A 19303-nucleotide genomic window follows, 5' to 3' on the forward strand; every position below is an offset into this window, starting at 1 on the left:
CCAAATCCGGGACACGTCGGTGAAAAAATTATTAAAATCGGATAAGAATTGCGACTTCTATAGCATTTTAAAAACAGATCAAGTATGTTTTTGTTACGCGTTACACATAAAAATAACGAAACGCCTTATTTTCATTTTGATATTCTATTTTCAATTCTAATATGCATGTCTCTGTTAAAACACACTTACGCTAGAATGACGTCACGTTAACGTGCGGTGACGTCAATGTTTTTGTTGCGACCAAGAAAGAGCGCTACTATATCTTATCTACTGTTTTAGATTAAGGGCATATTAGAATCGAAATAATGTATAGCAAAATCGTGTTTTAACACTTTTTATACACTCGGGCGGTAATACGTCGTACAAATAATTTCGCCGGACGTTTAATCACCCATCGTGCATAAATAGTGTTAAACACTCTTTTGCTATAAATTATTTCTTAATTAACAATAATTTTTTATACATCGTTTTACGTATATGCCCTTTTCTCGTTATTCCGAGCCCCTTAACCGGCATTTCAGTTCTTGTTTGTAACAGATTTAAATTTCAGAAGAGTTTTTGCTATAGTTTGATACTCCAAAAAACTTAAAAAATCCCCATGAAGAAAAATTCTAAGGACCGTTGAACCGAGACTTGTGATCATTTGTACTAGCTCTCAAAAACTAATGTTTTTTTTTTTTGAAAAAGTTCTTTTTTAAAATTAAGAACAAATATATAATTGTGTTTACAAACAAAAAAGTTTTACAAATAAATTGTTTCAGTTTTCTATATGAAGGTTATATATTACCCCAGTGATTTTATATAAGCAAATTTTGTGCCAAAATTTTCTGTTGTGTATATTTCTATTTTAATGTGAATAAGACTATTTTCTTTTTATTCTTTTTAACTCTCTTATAATTTGCCACAACATGCATACAATTTAGAAACAGGAAATAGCTGCAAGTGCAAATTTTCCAAAGGCTCGAATCAATGAGAAGGCTCGGAATTACGAGAAAGAGGCATATACATTACATGCAACAGATGTAAACTCTATCATTAAGTATGATTTTACAGGTTTCTGACGCCTAAATTTATTATTTTAGTCAGTTTCAAACAACTTAACGGAAAAAAAATTAAATTGTGATCTACAATTTGAGGGGTTTTACAGCCGATTCGATTCATTGATTAGGGTAGGGTGACGGTATCAATCTGAGCAAAATTTAATATTTACAGAGCAAATATTATTATACGTTTGCATGCATATGAAAGATATATGGAACTGGGTGAATTCTTTCAGCTTTCATAAAACTCATCCGTATAGGACTCAACGCAAATGAGGACCTCATACGATATTACAAGCCTTAGTAATTCGGGCTAATATGACCTAAGTTTTTGTCCTTATCTGGCCTTGAATTTAACATTTACGAAGCAAATGTTACTATAGGTTGCATTTGAAAAATATAAGATACTGGGTGATTTCTTTCAGCTTTCGCAGATGATGGTATGAATTTGGAGTAACAAATTAATATCTACGGAGGAAATATTACTATAGGTTGCATATGAAAGAAATATTGCAGTAGTATTTTATCAGATTTCACAAAACACATACGACTCAACGCAGGTAGGAACAGCATTACAAGCCCTTTGTAATCTCGGGCTACCCTGACTTTTATGTTTGCCCCTCTCTATCACTGAAGATATATCTTTAAAATTAACGTTGTGTTCTACAATTTAAGGGGTATCACTGCCGATTCGGTTCATTGGTTAGGGCAGGGTGACGGTATCAATCGGCAGTAAAAAGATTCAAAGAGCAAATGTTACTATACGTTGCATATGAACAATATATGATACTAGGAGGTTTCTTTCAGCTTTCACAGATGAGGATATGAATTTGGAGTAGCAAATTAGTAGCAAATTAATATCTATAGAGCATGTGTTACTATTGGTTGCGTATGAAAGATATATTTCACCAGTCAATCAGCTTATCAGCTTTCACAAAACGCATCCGTATACGACTCAACGCAGGTAGGAACCGCATTAAAAGCCCTTTGTAATCTCGGGCTACTGTGACTTACCTGTTTGTCCCTCTCTATTATTGAAGATATATCTTTGAAATGAAGGTTGGGATCTACAATTTAAGGGGTTTCACTGCCGATTCGGTTCATTGGTTAGGGCATGGTGACAGTATCAATTTGGAATACAATTTAAGATTTACAGAAAAAATGGGACTGTACGTTCCATATGAAAAAGTATTATGCTGAGTGATTTCTTTGAGATTTCACAGATGAGGGTATGAATGTCGAGTAACAAATTTATATCTACAGAGCAAATGTTACTATAGCTTGCATATGAAAGATATATTACACTAGTTAATCTTTCATCAGCTTCAAGAAAACGCTTCCGTATTAAGGTTGTGATCTACAATTTAAGGGGTTTCACTGCCGATTCGGATCATTGGTTAGGGCAGGGTGACAGTATCAATTTGGAGTAAAAATTAAGATTTACAGAGCAAATGTTACAAGACGTTGCATATGAAAAATATATGATACTGGGTGATTTCGTTCAGCTTTCACGGATGAGTGCATAGATTTGAAGTAACAAATTAATATACAGAGCAAATGTTACTATAGGTTACATATGAAAGATATATAGCACTAGTTAATCTTTTATCGGTTTTTACAAAACGCATCCGTATACGACTCAACGCAGGTAGGAACCGTATTACAAGCCCTTTGTAATCTCGGGCTACTGTGACTTTTATGTTTGTCCCTCTCTATCATTGAAGATATATCTTTGAAATTAAGGTTGTGATCTACATTTTAAGGTTGTGATCTACAACCTAAAGGGTTTCACTGCCGATTCGGTTCATTGGCTAGGGCAGGGTGACGGCGTCAATTTGGAGTTATAGCAGTAATAGCAATACTGCTATTACTGCTCGGTATGTTTGACGTCGCGGGAATGTATTAAAGTCATTACTTAAAATTCTATTGTATCATAGCTCTGTGTTTTTTTCTTAACAAATTTGGTGCAGGTAATTCGTATACACTGAGTACAGGGTGCGGTAACTAAAAGTGTGGAGGTATTTAATACCCGCACGCTAGTTACCGCACTGTTGGTCTGGAACAATAGACAGCGAAGTGTATTATATTGATTTTCTACTCTAGCATTAGTTTATTTTACCTGGGCTTTACACTTTTGTAAAGCAATGGTTTTAAGTACTCACTGAACTACTGTATATGGCAATGTGGAACACCTACAACTACCATATATGGATGGCTATGATACAAAACAGAAAGAACATTAAAACTCTCGGGTAAACGATTTATACTCGGGGGCTACGCCCCCTCGTACAAATCGTTTACCCTCGAGTTTCAGTGCTCTTTCTATTACATATGCTTTCCTCTGTTAAAAAACTTTTACGCTAGAATGACGTCACGTTAACGTGCGGTGACGTCAATGTTTTTGTTGCGACCAAGAAAGAACGCTATTATATTTATTCTACTGTTTTAGATTAAGGCCATATTAGAATCGAAATAATAACACTATTTATATACCCGGGCGGTAATACGTCGTACAAATAATTTCACTCGGGCTACGCCCTCGTGAAATTATTACGCCCGACGTATAACCGCCCATCGTGCATAAATAGTGTTAAAGCACTCTTTTGCTATACATTATTTCTTAAATGATAATACACTAGTGACGTCGACGTCGGAGACGTTAGTCAATTTGACTTGTTTATATAATAAAAGAAAGTAGAATGTTTGATGTGTCGACAGGAAAAGCTAACATGTGATAAAAAGAATATTACAGTTGTGACTTTCCGCATTGCATTTATTAAACAAGTTGAATAAAATTGACAAAATGCTTGACAGAATCTCGCATTTTATCATATTATTGAATTCGTTTAATAATTTCAATATAAAAAGACACTCATGTAATATCCTCTATGTCCGTAATGATTTGCATCGTTGGCATTGCCCAACATTGCACATACTGATTAATTGTTATAGGACATCAGTGGCATGGGATGCGTATTCTAAATATATTTACATCATAAAAAAGTAGTTGGGATCCCATTAGCTGTACACAAAAATAGCATTGAATTTGCGCAGTAGAACGAAAATAGAAGTGGTAAAACAAAGTGGTTACTATTTCAGGCTACAAAGTGTATGTAGTTTATCATGCATGGATATATTGTAGTGCTTTTATGTTATTTTACATTTACAAATAGCCTGGATTCAGGTAAAATTTACTTTTAATTATTTATTCACTGCCTTATTTGTTCACTCAAACATTTGACAATCACTTTGGGCACTCGCCAACATTAAATCGCTCCTATTGGACGTACGCACGTATACTGACTAAAGGTTAGCATTAGCTTTAACAAAGGTTTAACAGTGTACATTCAATGCGTGCGCTTACACTCGATGCGTGAGATTTTTCGAAGTAGAAATAGGATGCGTCCTTCCGTCCGTCCGTCCTTCCGTCCGCCACACTTCATGTCTGGTCCATAACTCTGCCATCCATTAAAGGATTTTGAAATACCTTAGCACAAATGTTCCCCATTATGAGACGACATGTCATGCACAAGATCCACAGCCCTAGCACCAAGGTCAAGGTCACACTTAGAGATCAAAGGTTAAAAGGATCTGTGTTGTGTCCGGTCCATATCTCTTCCATTCAACTAGGAATTTTGAAATGACTTGGCACAAATGTTCCCCATAATAAGTCAACGTGTCATGCGCAAAACCCAGTTCCCTAGCCCTAAGGTCATGGTCACACTTAGAGGTCAAATGTTAACAGGGTTTCTTTCGTGTCCGGTCCATAACTCTGCCATTCATCAAGGGATATGGAAATTACTCGGCACAAATATTCTCCATAATGAGATGATATGTCATGCGCAAGGTCCAGACCCCTAGCTGTAAGGTCGAGGTCATACTGAAATGGTATTATGTTCTGTTTCCTGTCCGGTCAATAACTTTGTCATTCATCAAGGGATTTTAAAATACTTCGCACAAATGTTCCCTATAATAAGTTGATGTGTCATGCGCAAGACTCAGACCCCTAGCTGCATGGTCAAGTTCACCTTTGGAGAACTTTTTTGTATGATCTGTAACTTTTGTATGCATTGGTGTATATCTAAATAACTTGGCATAAATATTCACAATCACAATACATTGTGACATGTGTAAAAGTTAAGGTCAAAGTCATCCAAGTTAACATTCATATTTTGTGTTTGTACATGAAATTACCTCCCTTTTATATGAAAAAGTACAATACATGTGTTTTTATATCAGTGTTCCCACTACTTTAAAAATGAAATTATGATTTAAGTAAGGTGATTGGTATTGATGGATATAAAAAGCTATCTGGTAAAATGCTAACACAGGCACAAGTTTTAAGTTTATAGTATATTTAGGTAAATGCAGCATTACTATGGTTGCCACACAGGTTGATATGTAGTGCAGCACTGCATCAACAGTAGAATTTACTTTTTCTGGTGTATGATTTAAAACAAGTTATTTTAATACCATATATAAATCCCGCACGATAACTCAAACGATAACATGTTTGATAATTATGATTTTTCTTCATACAGGAAATATTTTTGTATAACATTACAGTATGCACTTAACTTCTATCATTGACAACGTTTTTGCGTTCAACGATACATAAAAACCATAACATTCACATGCTGTCGTTTCAATTATCGTGCGGGAGTAGTAAGTGTCATGGATTACCTCCTTTAATATGATAAAATATTTAATTATATTTTTATACGCCCGAAGGGACGTATTATGTTATACCCCCGATGTCTGTCCGTCCGTCTGTCCGTCCGTTCGTTAGCAATTTCGTGTCCGCTTTGTAACTCTTGAACCCTTTGAAGGATTTCAAAGAAACTTGACACAAATGTTCACCACACCGAGGCACTTAGGGGTCAAAGGTCATATCAGTTTGTTTCGTGTCCGCTTTGTAACTCTTGAACTGCTGGAAGAATTTCAAAGAAACTTGGCATAAATGTTCACCACACCGAGACGCCGTGCAGAGTGCATGTTTCGTTGACTCGCTTCAAGGTCAAGGTAACACTTAGGGGTCAAATGTCATATCAGTTTGTTTTATGTCCGCTCTGTAACTCTTGAACTGCTGGAAGGATTTCAAAGAAACTTGGCACAAATGTTCACCACATCAAGACGTCGTGCACAGCACATGTTTCGGATGACTCGCTTCAAGGTCAGTGTCACACTTAGGGGTCAAAGGTCATATATGACTTTGCTTTGTGTATATTGCTCTGCATTGCAATGCTCATGTTTTTATTTGGCAGATTCCTTTTTTGTTCACTTACAATAATTTTTTTTTGAATTACTTCCCTTTTATATTACTATAAATAGCTTATTTTGAAACTTTTTTATCATTGGCCGTAGGGAAAAACCGAGACCACTTTTCTGTGGTACAACATGGATGGTACCTCAAATATTTAGGTGTATTTTGACATACCTTTACCTAGTAAAGATTTTTTTTGTGAACTTAGAATTTTTTTTTTTTTAATTTCTTCCCTTTGTTGTTCCTGTCCTTTGGGCTTCAAAAGTCAAGTTCTTTAAATTTTGCTCCCATCCTCTGATGTAACCCTTCGGGCGTATATTGCCCCGCTTGGCGGAGCTGTTGTTATTTATTTTTCCTAAAAAAAAAAAATAATTAAATGAAATCTTTAAAATACAGACATTAGCATTCGCCAATTATAGATTTCCAGATGTTTTCAAACTTCATAATTTCTTCATGAATTATTAGCTCACCTGTCACGTAGTGAAAGGGTGAGCTTTTATGATCGCATTTTGTCCGTCGTCCGTCCGTCGTCCTTTCACAATTTCTTGTGAACATAATAGAGGCCACATTTTGCAATCAATTTTAATCAAACTTGCATACAACTTGTATTGGCATAATATCTCGGTTCTTTTCGAAAATTGGCCAGATCCCATCACGGGTTCCAAAGTTATGGCCCCTTAAAGGGCCAAAATTTGCTATTTTGGCATGTGAACACAGTAGACGACATATTGCAATGGAATTTAATCAAACTTGCATACAAGTTGTATTGGCGTAATATCTCGGTTCTTTTCGAAAACAGGCCATATCCCATCATGGGTTCCAGAGTTATGGCCCCTTAAAGGACCAAAATTTGCTATTTTGGCTTTTGCAGCAATAAAGAGACTTCATGTATAGTTTGATTTGATACAAACTTGCAAAATATCTTTAGCAACAATATATCTTGGATCCCGTCATGAATCTGTCAGATCCAATCATAGGTTCAGGAGTTACGGCCCCTAATTGACACCTGAAAGAGCCAAAATTTGTTCATTTTAGCCTTGTGAACACGATAGAAGTGACATTTTACATTTGGTTTTAACCACACTTACACACAACTTAAAATGATCTCAGTTTCTTTTGAACACCGGCTAGATTCCATCATTGGTTCTAGAGTTTGATTAAACTTGCACAGAATGTTTATCTTGATGATCTCTAGGTCAAGTTTGCAACTGGGTCATATGGGGTTAAAAACTAGGCCACCAGGTCAAATCAAAGGAAAATCTTGTTAACACCCTAGAGGCCACATTTTTACCGTATCTCCATGAAACCTGGTCAGAATGTTTATCTTGATGATTCCTAGGTCAAATTAAAAACTGGGTCATGTGGGGTCACTAGGTCACCGGGTCAAATCAAAGGCAAAGCTTGTTAACACTCTTGAGGCCACATTTTTACCCTATCTTCATAAAACTTGGTCAAGATATTATCTTGATGATTCCTAGGCCAAGTTTGAAACTGGATTATGTGGGGTCAAAAACTAGGTCACCCGCTCAAATCAAAGGAAAAGCTTGTTAACACTCTAAATACCATATCTATGACCCTTTCTTCTTGAATCTTGGTCAGAATGTCTATCTTGATGATTCCCATGCTTAGTTTGAAACTGGGCCATGTGGGGTCAAAAACTAGATCACCACTCAAATCAAAGGAAAAACGTGTTAACACTGTAGAGGCTACATTTATGACCCTGTCGTCATGAAACTTGGTCAGAATGTTTATCTTGAGGATTCCAAGGCCAAGTTTAACACGTGAGCGATATAGGGTCATCATGGCCCTCTTGTATGATATATAGTTATGACTTATGTACATTGTTAGTATGTTGCCCAGTTACATAGAATAATTATGTTGTATTGGCTTGCAAAATGTTTTGTGACAAATGTCCCTAGGCGGGGGACGATGGTAACTCTGTAACAAATTCTTGTTTAAATGGTCCCGTTTGGCCCATCAGAGCTAAAGAACAGAAAAATAACTAAACCACTAAAGTGGTCAGTTATTAGATGTTTCCAGTTGTTCGAAAATGTTTTCACATGTAAACATATAGCTAAAGTATCATCAGCATGTGATTTTGTCGAAACGAAGTTTAAAAACACAGCTTTAGAATATAATGGTAAAATGGGTGATAACCTGTACAGTAATATTACCATGAAAATGTTGAAAGTTTTATTTGATATTATGTTCACTTATTACGTGTGATGATTGTTCCAAACAAGGCATTTTGTAGAGAACCTGATGTCTTTCGATGTTAAAAGACATATTTATGAATAACTATTGTAAACAGATTGTCATAATCATAAATTACAACCTTGCCAGGTGTACATGTATCTGAATTTTGTCTTTTTCTTCACTAAAGATTATCTAAAAGGCGGCATTGACATTTGCCAAAGAGTTGCAAAGGTACAAAATCATTTAAATGTACATGTACAGTCTTGTATGTAATTATTTTGCAGGATGTGAGACGATCAATGGAATATTGTTTTTTGACAAAAGTATTAGATCCAAAGAAGAGCAACTGCAACAAGCTCTTCGTATTTGGAAACATGTCAAAAATGGTCTTCCTGAAAATAGTGAAATTGACTTAAATAATATTGGCAAGGAAGTAGAACATATTTCCTCTGTTCTTCACCACAATAATGATGGTTGGCTTGACAAATTGAACGAACACTCACTCGATGCTATAGATACCTATGGCACTATCCCATCGCATGTTATAGAACGTAAAATAAATTCGTACTTTTCGGCCAGTAAATACAAGTTGGTAGCAGAGATAGTGGTGTTATTCGTGTCATCATCAACCAGTTTAGATAATATACCACTGTCTTTGCTGAAAAAGAAGACGATTGTAGTTGTATTTGGAGATTCAGCCTCTCAGCAGTGGAAGACTGTCTCCAGTAGAGATGATCATCTGTTTCTAGTAAACAGGACGGAGAATCTCGGTACCATCAGCGAGCGTTTGATCAATGCAGCTTGTATAGGTAAAGTATCCTATCATATTCTTTATTCTGTGGATTGTACAAATGCTCTCGGAGAACAAAAAAAGGAATGATTAGGTCAGCGAATACTAGTTTTAATTTTATACATAAAATATATTGTTAATTAATGTATTACACCGTTTCTTCTTTACTGACTTTCTCATTTTGATATGAATTGCAGTTGGTGCAAAGACTACAATTTTCACGAAAACTAGTTTAAGTTGGCAGGGTCAAATTAAGAAGAAAAGTATACTTTTGAAGAGAGCTATTTCACTAACGCAACTTTTTTTTCAGATATAAAGATCTTACCCTCCTAGGCCTTAGGCCTAAAAAAGATTGTTTGTTTCCGGTAACATGCTAAAAAAGAATTAGGGAAGATAGGTCGGTAAATCTTTAATTTTGTTTTTCATTAAGTGGGACTTTTTGGAAATTATTTTGTGTAAAAACATTAATACAATTAAGAGGGGGAGGTGGGGTGGGGTATACCTTTAGAGCATCAGTAACTTTATTTCTAACATGACTTATCATGTTTAAAGCATAAAAAGTGCAGTCTTGCAATTTTTTGTTTAAAAGTTGGGAAAAAAAAACTTCTCCAAGGCCATAAAAACATTTAGGGTCGGGCCAAAAATTTAGTGTAGGTCGGGATACCGGAAACAAACATTTTTTTTTTCCTACGCCTTATGTTGAGGCATATTCATATTAAAACACAGTAACATGTTTTACGTTTCCAGACTCATCATACTATTGTGATACGGACCAGTATAGCACAAAGAAAGGTGCCAAGTGCAAGGATTGTATTGGTAATGCTTGTTCTAAGAATCCAACAGAAGAGATTTCAAATACTTGCAAATCTAGGTGCCCGTGTAAGTAAGCTTTTTATACTTCTCATGTACATGTAGCCTGTTTTGTCTGGCTCTTGGTGATGTATCTCTTGTTGCGCTTTCTTCTTGAAACATGTCTTTTTCCTGAGTGAGTTTTTGCTTATGTGTAACAAGATTATGTCATTACAACATGTGTATTTTGCTATTCATGCCAAAAAAAATCTTACCTGACCACCGACGATATAGCGTCAATCTAAAGAATTAAACATCGTATAATATCGGGCCTAAATATTATCGTTTTGCTAAAACATGTGGGCTTACCTACCATTACTCAGCTCATCGATATGAAAGCTTTTCTTTCTAAAAATCATGTTGCACGTGATATTTTTACTATAATTTCAGTTTTTCGAAGGACGGTTCCCGAGAAGGCGGTCATTACACATGACTTCATTAAAGAAAATGAGAGAACTGCTAGAGTTCCAGATCACAAACCTATAGCCTTAAAAGTGACTGCTATCGTTAAGTATAGGAGTGATAACCGCTCCGGTTCTTTTTATCGCCTTTGCTCTATACAAAAGGCAACGACCAACACCAACGCATTTGAGCATTGAGATGCAAGAGTTTCCAAGAAGAGATGATGAAGAAGATAGAATTGTTATTGACATGCAACAGCGACAAGTCTTGATAAATGAGTCAGTGCCACAACAAGAAACACAAAGACCAGAGGGAGGGGAACCAAACTTTGAATTGAATGACGAGGAACTTGCAGTATCTCTGCTGAAGAATGAGGCGGAAAAAGAGATGAGTATGTCAAAGTTTATTCAGAGTTGATTTTGTTTGTGGTTAAGTCAGACTTCTGAATACCTAGATAAACCCATTGACTTTCTGTAAGCCCACTGTACGACTCCTTCACATGAAAAAAATCCACATGCCTTGTGCATATTCAAACCTACTAGTAAGGAAACAAAATGACCATATGATGTATCCTAGTACATTCAGTGGCCAGTATCATTGCAAAGTTAATTCAACATTGTTTTTTCTCTCTCAATTTTTACAGCCGAATACAGACTGTTTCCCCAAGCCATAAATAGCTATATTTCCCCCAAAAATGTTATATATTCCTATAAAGAATATCATATATTCCCCTTGGAATTTAAAGAAATGTTCCTTAACGGAAGTCGGTGCTTATATATTTTTTAACTCCAATTATCCCCATGTTGCTTCAAATTTACATCTTGCGCATGAATTGCCAATTTCATAAGGACATTGGCATCAGTTTTTTACAAATTGGTACTTTGCTTGTTACCATAATCAAATGATTTAGATTTTCCCTTTTGGGGTTTATTGCGCAATTTTTTCCCCTTCAAAAAGTCCAAAACAAATCACTGTTCAATAAAACTATATGTATGAAGAAAAACTTTAATTCGTTCATCAGATTTCTACATAATAGCTTTGCCTGAACATTTATACAGGCAATCCGCAGTTAAGGATTTCTTTAAGAAACTTAGATCGTGACGAAATTTCATCCTAATTACACAGTTATTTGTTATAATTGTTATGAAATCGTTTTGAACAAAAACAAACACAGCTATGATGTCAGTTTGGGAAAGTTGTAGGACTAAATATTACAGATATTAATGAATGATATAAAATTTATTAATCATTGGCCTTTCAATTTTTCAGATGTTTTAGCTACTGGACAACCACCTGTTTATGACGTTCAGACGGCAAAGCAATAATTGTCTAAATGTTATTGTAAATGTACATGGTGATAACAATAAGTCATGGTCGTTTGCCACATAAATTGTATCATTTTACAACTATAGACATTATTTATAGATTTATTTTTACATTATGAACAAATATAATGTTACACTTTACTCATATTGTCTTGTTGAATGTTTTGAATTTGCGATAGTTTGATTGTAAGCTAAAGACAATTAGCATCTTGTTTCTAATGATTTATTTCAGCTGTTGCCAAATTAATGATAAAAAGATAAATCAATTTGTAACTTAGAACATATACTTTTGATATTACAATTCAATTAAAATTTCTGTAGGAAAGTCTGTTGAAGCATAGAAAACAGCCAAGCAAACTAATGACGGTATCGGCTAGTCAACACAAAGCAGGACCCTGGCACAATGCAGTCGCAACGGTGAAATTTACTACTCTCTGTCATTGAAAAGAAATGCTGAAAAACTATTTTTGTCCAAATTAATAACCTGGAAATAAACAATTTATTGTAAATAAATAAGGCTTCAGAAAAAATAGGTCCATTTTGTGTCGATTCGCCGTAAAACCCAATTCACTCAGAAAAAGTAGCCTTAGAAACAAAATTAATGCTAATGTTGTCTAGCTTATAAGTGTAAATGTTGCTTTCCTGTTAGCGAATGTCTGAAAGAGAAACTGGATCATTTTTATAGTTCACTTATTATTTGAATTTTGACAAACACTTGTACGGTAGGCTTACTATTTATTTTCTGTCAGAGATTCTTGAATTATTGTATGTATAAATATCAAACAACTTTCAATTGGATCATGTTAGTGGCATAGCATTATACGTTTGGTATGTCCAAATGTTATCTAAAACATATTGCAGATTACTTCATCAAAAGTCTGTATGCTGAATTGTATCTTCAACATCTAACTTTGTGAAATACAAACCAACATACACGGTGACGAACACTCTCTTGAGAAAGTCCATGTCGGTCAAAAGAGAATTTTCTTTGACTGATACCTTTTTGTCGTCTTAAACATGTATGGTTATAGTAATAGCTTCAAATTAAAACCACCCTAATTTTAAATGGTTGTGCGCAATATATTTTGAAAATTAGGTACGTTTATATGTTTAAGATTTGTTTGCAATATGTGGTAGATTTCTCGTTGACATATAGGTGTGTCACGAAGATAGATAGTCATATGTCGCAATGTTCTAAATGATTATAGCACTATTCTATGAATGGAATAGAAGGAGTATAACAATGAACATTGCAATGATTAAAATACAATAACATTAAAGCTATTCTGCTGGGAGGAAGACCGAAGTGTTATTGGTGTGGGTATATTCATGTGTCATGTTTGGAAAAAATAGCTGCAATCATAGAGAGGGAGATATATGGAAAATAATAGCTAGGTTGGTGCCGTAGATGGAGAGCGTTTATCCGGGAAGGCGGAGGAATATATAGGGTATACCGAAGGCGAACCCGATAAATTCCGGAGCCGATCCACGGCACCAACCTATTATTCTCTAATTATCCTGTCACTTGTATCAATTTCGATCCAATAATAAAGTGCCGTATATTTTTATCGGTCTACGCCACTTGATCACATGACCTTGATCTATGTTGACATTTGAATGAGTTTTAGCTGTAGATGTTGCCACAGTAAATGTATTTTGGTTGTACTACACCTTTGAACGTATTTGCTATACAACTAACATGAATTATTTGTTTTAAGTTCGGTATATGTTTTATATGTTTTGAAAGGTGTTGTTTCTTTCGTTAGAGTAATAGGAAAGCTGCTTGTGTAAAACCGTTTTGTTAGTAGATTAATTGAACTCATCATTTCGCTTTCTAGTAAAATACTATGAGATGTATAAGTAGGGTCCATATGTATCAAAGTTTAACCATAGACTTAAAATTTCTTAGAGTTTTAGTTACAGTTACTATAGCTCCACTGAAAATATACAAATACTACTTAAAATGTGAAGACAATTTTGTTTATGATTGAAACCAACAGTCTGTGGTCAAGTCAAGTTAGCTCTTTATTTACGTCTTAAAGATAAAGTCTTCAACTGAAAAGTTTGCTAGGAAGTTTTAAGAGTGCAGATAAATTTATATAGGAATTGGTCTGATTATTTTGGAGAGTATTTAGAAGACAATAATATAAAAGGCGTACGTTTGCACGTCAAGAGAATTGAAATTCAAAATTTTGTTCATTAAGACTGTTAAAAGCTGACGGGTCAAAATTAAAAGTTTTTGTAAATCGAAGCATAAATAATGTTTGAAGAATGGCAAAAGAATTTTTTATACAATTTCTCATTTTCTAACTTACTGATTTTAACAGTTTTTTTCCGGTCCTTTTATAACTATGTTTGTATGTAAATTGAGATTTTTGTGGGCATATGTGTTGTAAAATAGCATGTTATCTTACCTAGTATATTAAAAGTCTCATAGCTGTTGTGAACAAAAAATAGAAACGTATTACTTCTAGTTAGAGGATTGCATGTTTTACACAGTCTACTGTTCGATCCACTTTTTCTATAGCAGGGTTCTGTCATGATTGCTTTTTAATATATTGTAAAATTTCGAGAAAGTATTTTTTTTTCTAAATTTTTCACAGTCCAGACTTGTGTTTGTTTTACACAAGGACAGTACATTTTTGACTATTTAATACTGACATGATGGAAAACATTTTTAAAATTCATAACAATTTTTCTATCACCCTTGAGACATTTAGGCTAATGTATATCTTGATCTTGCAAACTGAAGCAGCAACTCACAAATACACGTTACGAATCAGGAGGATCAAACAGTAGGTGACTTACCTCTGAAATACATATCTCTTTTCTTATTTTTAATTGGTTACTTTTGAGTTTGAAATATTTCTTTCAGATGATTTTTTCCGATTGTAGTATGCGAAATTAATGTTTGTGTTTTTATTGAGAATACATACTTATAATCACATTTTAGCCCACCATCATCAGATGGTGGGCTATTCAACTCACTCTGCGTCCGTGGTCCGTCCGTCCGTCCGTCCTTCCGTCCGTTAACAATTTCTCGTTATCGCATCTCCTCAGAAACTACTGGGGGGATTTTGACCAAACTTTGTGAAAATGATGTACTGGTACCCTAGTTGTGTCCCCCTGAAAAACAGACTGGTTCAACAATTTTAGAGTGAGTTATGGCCCTTTGTTTATTTTTATAATTAACAGATTTATATAGGGAAAAACTTTGAAAATCTTCTTGTCCAAAACCACAGAGCCTAGGACTTTGATATTTGGTATGTAGCATCATCTAGTGGTTCTCTACCAAGATGATTCAAATTATTTCCCTGGGGTCAAATATGGCCCCGCCCCGGGGGTCACATGGTTTATATAGACTTACATAGGGAAAATTTTTGAAAAACCTCTTGTCCAAAACCACAGTGCCTAGGGCTTTGATATTTTGTGTGTGACGTCATCTAGTGGTCTTCTACTAAGATTATTCAAATTATTCCCCTAGGGTCAAATATGGCCCCGCCCTGGGGGTCACATGGTTTACATAGACTTATATAGGGAAAAACTTTGAAAATCGTCTTGTCCAAACCACAAAGCCTAGGGCTTTCATATTTGTAATGTAGCATCATCTAGTGGTTCTCTACTAAGTTTGTTCAAATTATCCCCCTAGGGCCAAATATGGCCCCGCCCCGGGGGCCACATGGTTCATATAGACTTATATAGGGAAAAGCTTTTAAAATCTTCTTGTCAATAACCTACAACATTCAAATTTGGACCACATGTATAGTTTTGAGTTTTGACATTGACCTAGTGACCTACTTTCACATTTTTGAAGGTACAGGCTTCAAATTTGGACCAATGCATAGTTCTGTGTTCAGAAATGAAATTTGACCTTGATTTTGACCTAGTGATCTACTTTCACATTTCTCAAGCTACAGCCTTCAAATTTGGACCACATGCATAGTTTTGTGCACCGGAAAAAACTTTGACCTTGACATTGACCTAGTGACCTACTTTCACATTTTTGAAGGTACAGGCTTCAAATTTGGACCACGTGCATAGTTTTGTGTTCCGAAATGAAATTTGACCTTGATTTTGATCTAGTGACCTACTTTCACATTACATTTCTCAAGCTACAGGCTTTAAATTTGGACCACATGCATAGTTTTGTGTACCGAAATGAACTTTGATCTTGAGATTGACCTAGTGACTTACTTTCACATTTCTGAAGTTACAGGCTTCAAATTTGGACCACATGCATATTTTTGTGTTCTGAATTGAAATTTGACATGGATTTTTACCTAGTACCTACTTTCACATTTCTCAAGCTAAGCCTCCAAATTTGAAGCACATGCATAGTTTTGTATACCGAAATGAACTTTTACCTTGAAATTGATCTGGTGACCTACTTAAACATTTCTCAAGCTACAGCATTCAACTTGGACCACATGCATGGGCCACATGCACAGTGTTGTGTACCGAAATGAAATTTTACCTTGATTTTGACCTTGAGTTAGTCTTGAAATTTGGAACATTCAAAAATGGCTCAATGGTGGGCGCCAATATCACTCTGTGATCTCTTGTTAAGAGAAACCGCCTATTACAGCAAATACTGCAGATAAGCCATACATTCACACGACCTGTTTCCTTGGTAATACAGAGGATATCAGTTACGAAATTAGAAAAACATTTTAACATAAAGTTACTTAATTTTTTTTAAATTTTTTTTTGACATTTAACTGGAGCATTCAGAAAAGCGAAATTTTGAAAGAAGTTTGACATTACTGATGATGCACTGCAAAGAACTACTTGTAAAATGATTGTTTTTCCTATCAAAGCTAACTCTGCTTTAATTTGTTAGAAAATTATTGTTTAATAATTTGTTTAGCTCTGTACAGCAGTTGATATAATCAAATAGGAAAGTAAGGCATAAAACCATTTTACAGTCTGTAGTAGTAAATTTGAGGTGACCAATTAGAAATCTTGCTATGTGTATTATATTCATGAATGTATGATAGAAATAAAGTGTGACTGAATATTAAGAGTTGTTTAATTGCATTAAAACGATTACACAATGGTATTTGAGCTTGACTCAACAACTGTTCTAACTCCGCGATTTCTTTTGTTATATTTTATCTGTAAAGTATTGACATATTTTAGAGCTATTTTGACATATTATTTCGTGATCATTACATTCAAACACATCACACCTGTGATAAAAATCATAGAGAAATGAGAAGTCACATTATGAGTGCATATGGATGGTGGCAACTGTATAATAAGTAGTTCAAGTCGTAAGATTAAAACAATCTATAAATAGTATATCACGGCAAATTGAATTTACGATTGTTATTGCTATTTTGTTTTATTAAAATAAGGACATATGTATGTAGAGAATGTAAATCAGCACCTATGGTACGGTACTCATTAACTTAAGCAACTAGAGTATCCCAACCAAGGGCTCGTCGAAGGTGGTTAGGGGACGTGCAGCAGAGGTAATTTTAGAAGTCGTGTATTTGTTCGTTTATCGTACAATCGAAGTGGAAAGCGTGAAAGACTGTAAAAGGACTGAACACTAAACATGCAGTGTGTCTAAAAACAATGCGGTCTAGCCTGTTTCAATTTTAAGTGTTTGGTAGTTTTACGAAACTTGTAAATTACATCTCCATTAAGATCAGATTGCAATATAAAGATGCAATGGTATTCGTTAGTCTTTTAATTGAATTGATGCTTGTGTAGTTTAGCAGTCATAGGAGCAGTATGCAGATTCTTCGTGTTTGATGTATCACCCAGATAGTGTGAATTTCTATTAAAGGCAGTGATGCCATCTGCTTTCATAAGTCTGCATCTGGTGGTGCACAATTATTTCCAATGAAATGAAAGGCGTTTTGAACAGAATTAACAAAACTGAGCCCAAGTTCGGAGAGACATTTTACAGTATAAAGCCTTATGTTGCTGTAATAAATAATATATGAGCTGCGCCATGAGAAAACCAACATAGTGCCTTTGCGACCAGCATGGATCCAGCCCTGCCTGAGCATCCGCTCAGTCTGGTCAGAGTCCATACTGTTCGCTTTCAAAGCCTACTGCAATTAGAGAAACCGTGAGCGAACAGCATGGATTCTGACCAGACTGCGCGGATGCGCAGGCTGGTCTGGATCCATGCTGGTCGCAAATGCACTATGTTGGTTTTCTCATGGCGCGGTTCAATTATGTAAAAACACTCTTTGGAAGACAGAACGCAACAAAGCAGAAGAGAAGACTTGGTCAATCAGGGGTAATGGAATATGCAACACCACTCTCGTATTAGATTATAACTGATTACAAAATTTAAATAAATTGTCCAGAGCTAAGAAATACTGTTGAAAAGTTTCTTTACTAATAATGGGAAGGGTAGACTAGGAACTAAACTTTACGTATATCTTTTAATGTTCGAATCGAATGGCGATAAAATCTTTACTGCGGTTATGAATACTAACGCCCATGGAAAATCCGTTTGAAATATTCTAAGCTTAGAGAAAAGCTTGAATTAAAATTTAAAGAAAAGGTAATTTTCTAAAAAAAAGGGGAAGTAGGCTGATAATTGTATCACAATTTCTAAATTGTTTGAGTGCCGTGTTGCGGTTGTAAGAAGTCTCATTTAGTTTTACTACAACAGAATTTCGCTTAAGTCGGTGATATAGAGGGCGTAATGGGTGTTGCACATTTCATTACCGCACATGGAGAGACTCAGTCAAACCGAGTCTGCTATTATGCTGCTTGGTTGCGTTCTATGCTTCCAAAGAATCTGTTCATATATTTTATAGAATGATCAGACCGTTTTTGATATGTGAATATGCTTGATGACAGCTGCGTCAAAATACGAAGTAATTTATGAGTGACGTTCATCGGACAGTATAAATTAAAATTGAGTGTTTGTATAGAATTTTAAGATTGATTTAGAACTTCGGTAGTAGGTCAGAGACCACCAACTCCAAAAAGTACAGGGAACTTACTGGGAATCACTGGCGCCAGATCAGAAAGAAAATGCCTCTAGGGGTAAGGTATAACATGTACAGAGGCATTTTCTTTCTGTTCTGTTGCCAGTGCTGGGAATGAGGTAAGTGCTGGGAATGAGGTAAGTGTATACCTGGGAATAAGGTAACGTCTGTGCGTTCTGATTGGTCAGTCATGTAAACAAATCCAGGAAGTAATTATTTTTTTCAAAATTGATATTTTTTTCATTGCATTTACATTATTTTATTATACATTTTGACGAAAATCGATTACCTATAAATACGTACGGGACTATGGGGTGTCGTTTTACTATTTATTAATATTGTTTTTGGGTTTTTTGTTGTTGTTGTTGTTGTTTTACCTTTCCAAATTGTTTTAGATGGTTATGGTTATTTTAAAATGTCCGAAGAAATGTGTTTTTTGACGTCTTGTCATTTCGCCTGCTGAAAAACGATTTGTCGTA

General features: G+C 35.2%; 1 protein-coding gene across 1 annotated transcript; it reads left to right on the top strand.

The window, feature by feature from the left end:
* The first annotated feature begins 4099 nt into the window (after positions 1–4099).
* LOC123549701 (uncharacterized) lies at positions 4100–10737 on the top strand. Its single transcript, XM_045338010.2, has 4 exons — positions 4100–4224; positions 8784–9308; positions 10037–10168; positions 10529–10737. The coding sequence occupies exons 1-4, from the start codon at positions 4164–4166 to the stop codon at positions 10735–10737; spliced, it is 927 nt and encodes a 308-aa protein (XP_045193945.2). The 5' UTR covers positions 4100–4163.
* The last annotated feature ends 8566 nt before the right edge of the window (positions 10738–19303 follow it).

Source organism: Mercenaria mercenaria, chromosome 6, assembly GCF_021730395.1.
Source record: "Mercenaria mercenaria strain notata chromosome 6, MADL_Memer_1, whole genome shotgun sequence".
Classification (NCBI taxonomy): Eukaryota; Metazoa; Mollusca; class Bivalvia; order Venerida; family Veneridae; genus Mercenaria; species Mercenaria mercenaria.

Bases quoted from the DNA above. Each gene is read 5' to 3' on its own strand.
- LOC123549701 (XM_045338010.2), top strand. From the start codon at position 4,164: ATGCATGGATATATTGTAGTGCTTTTATGTTATTTTACATTTACAAAT. The intron at 9,309-10,036 runs GTAAAGTATCCT...TTACGTTTCCAG, and splicing joins GATCAATGCAGCTTGTATAG to ACTCATCATACTATTGTGAT. The intron at 10,169-10,528 runs GTAAGTAAGCTT...CTATAATTTCAG, and splicing joins TTGCAAATCTAGGTGCCCGT to TTTTTCGAAGGACGGTTCCC.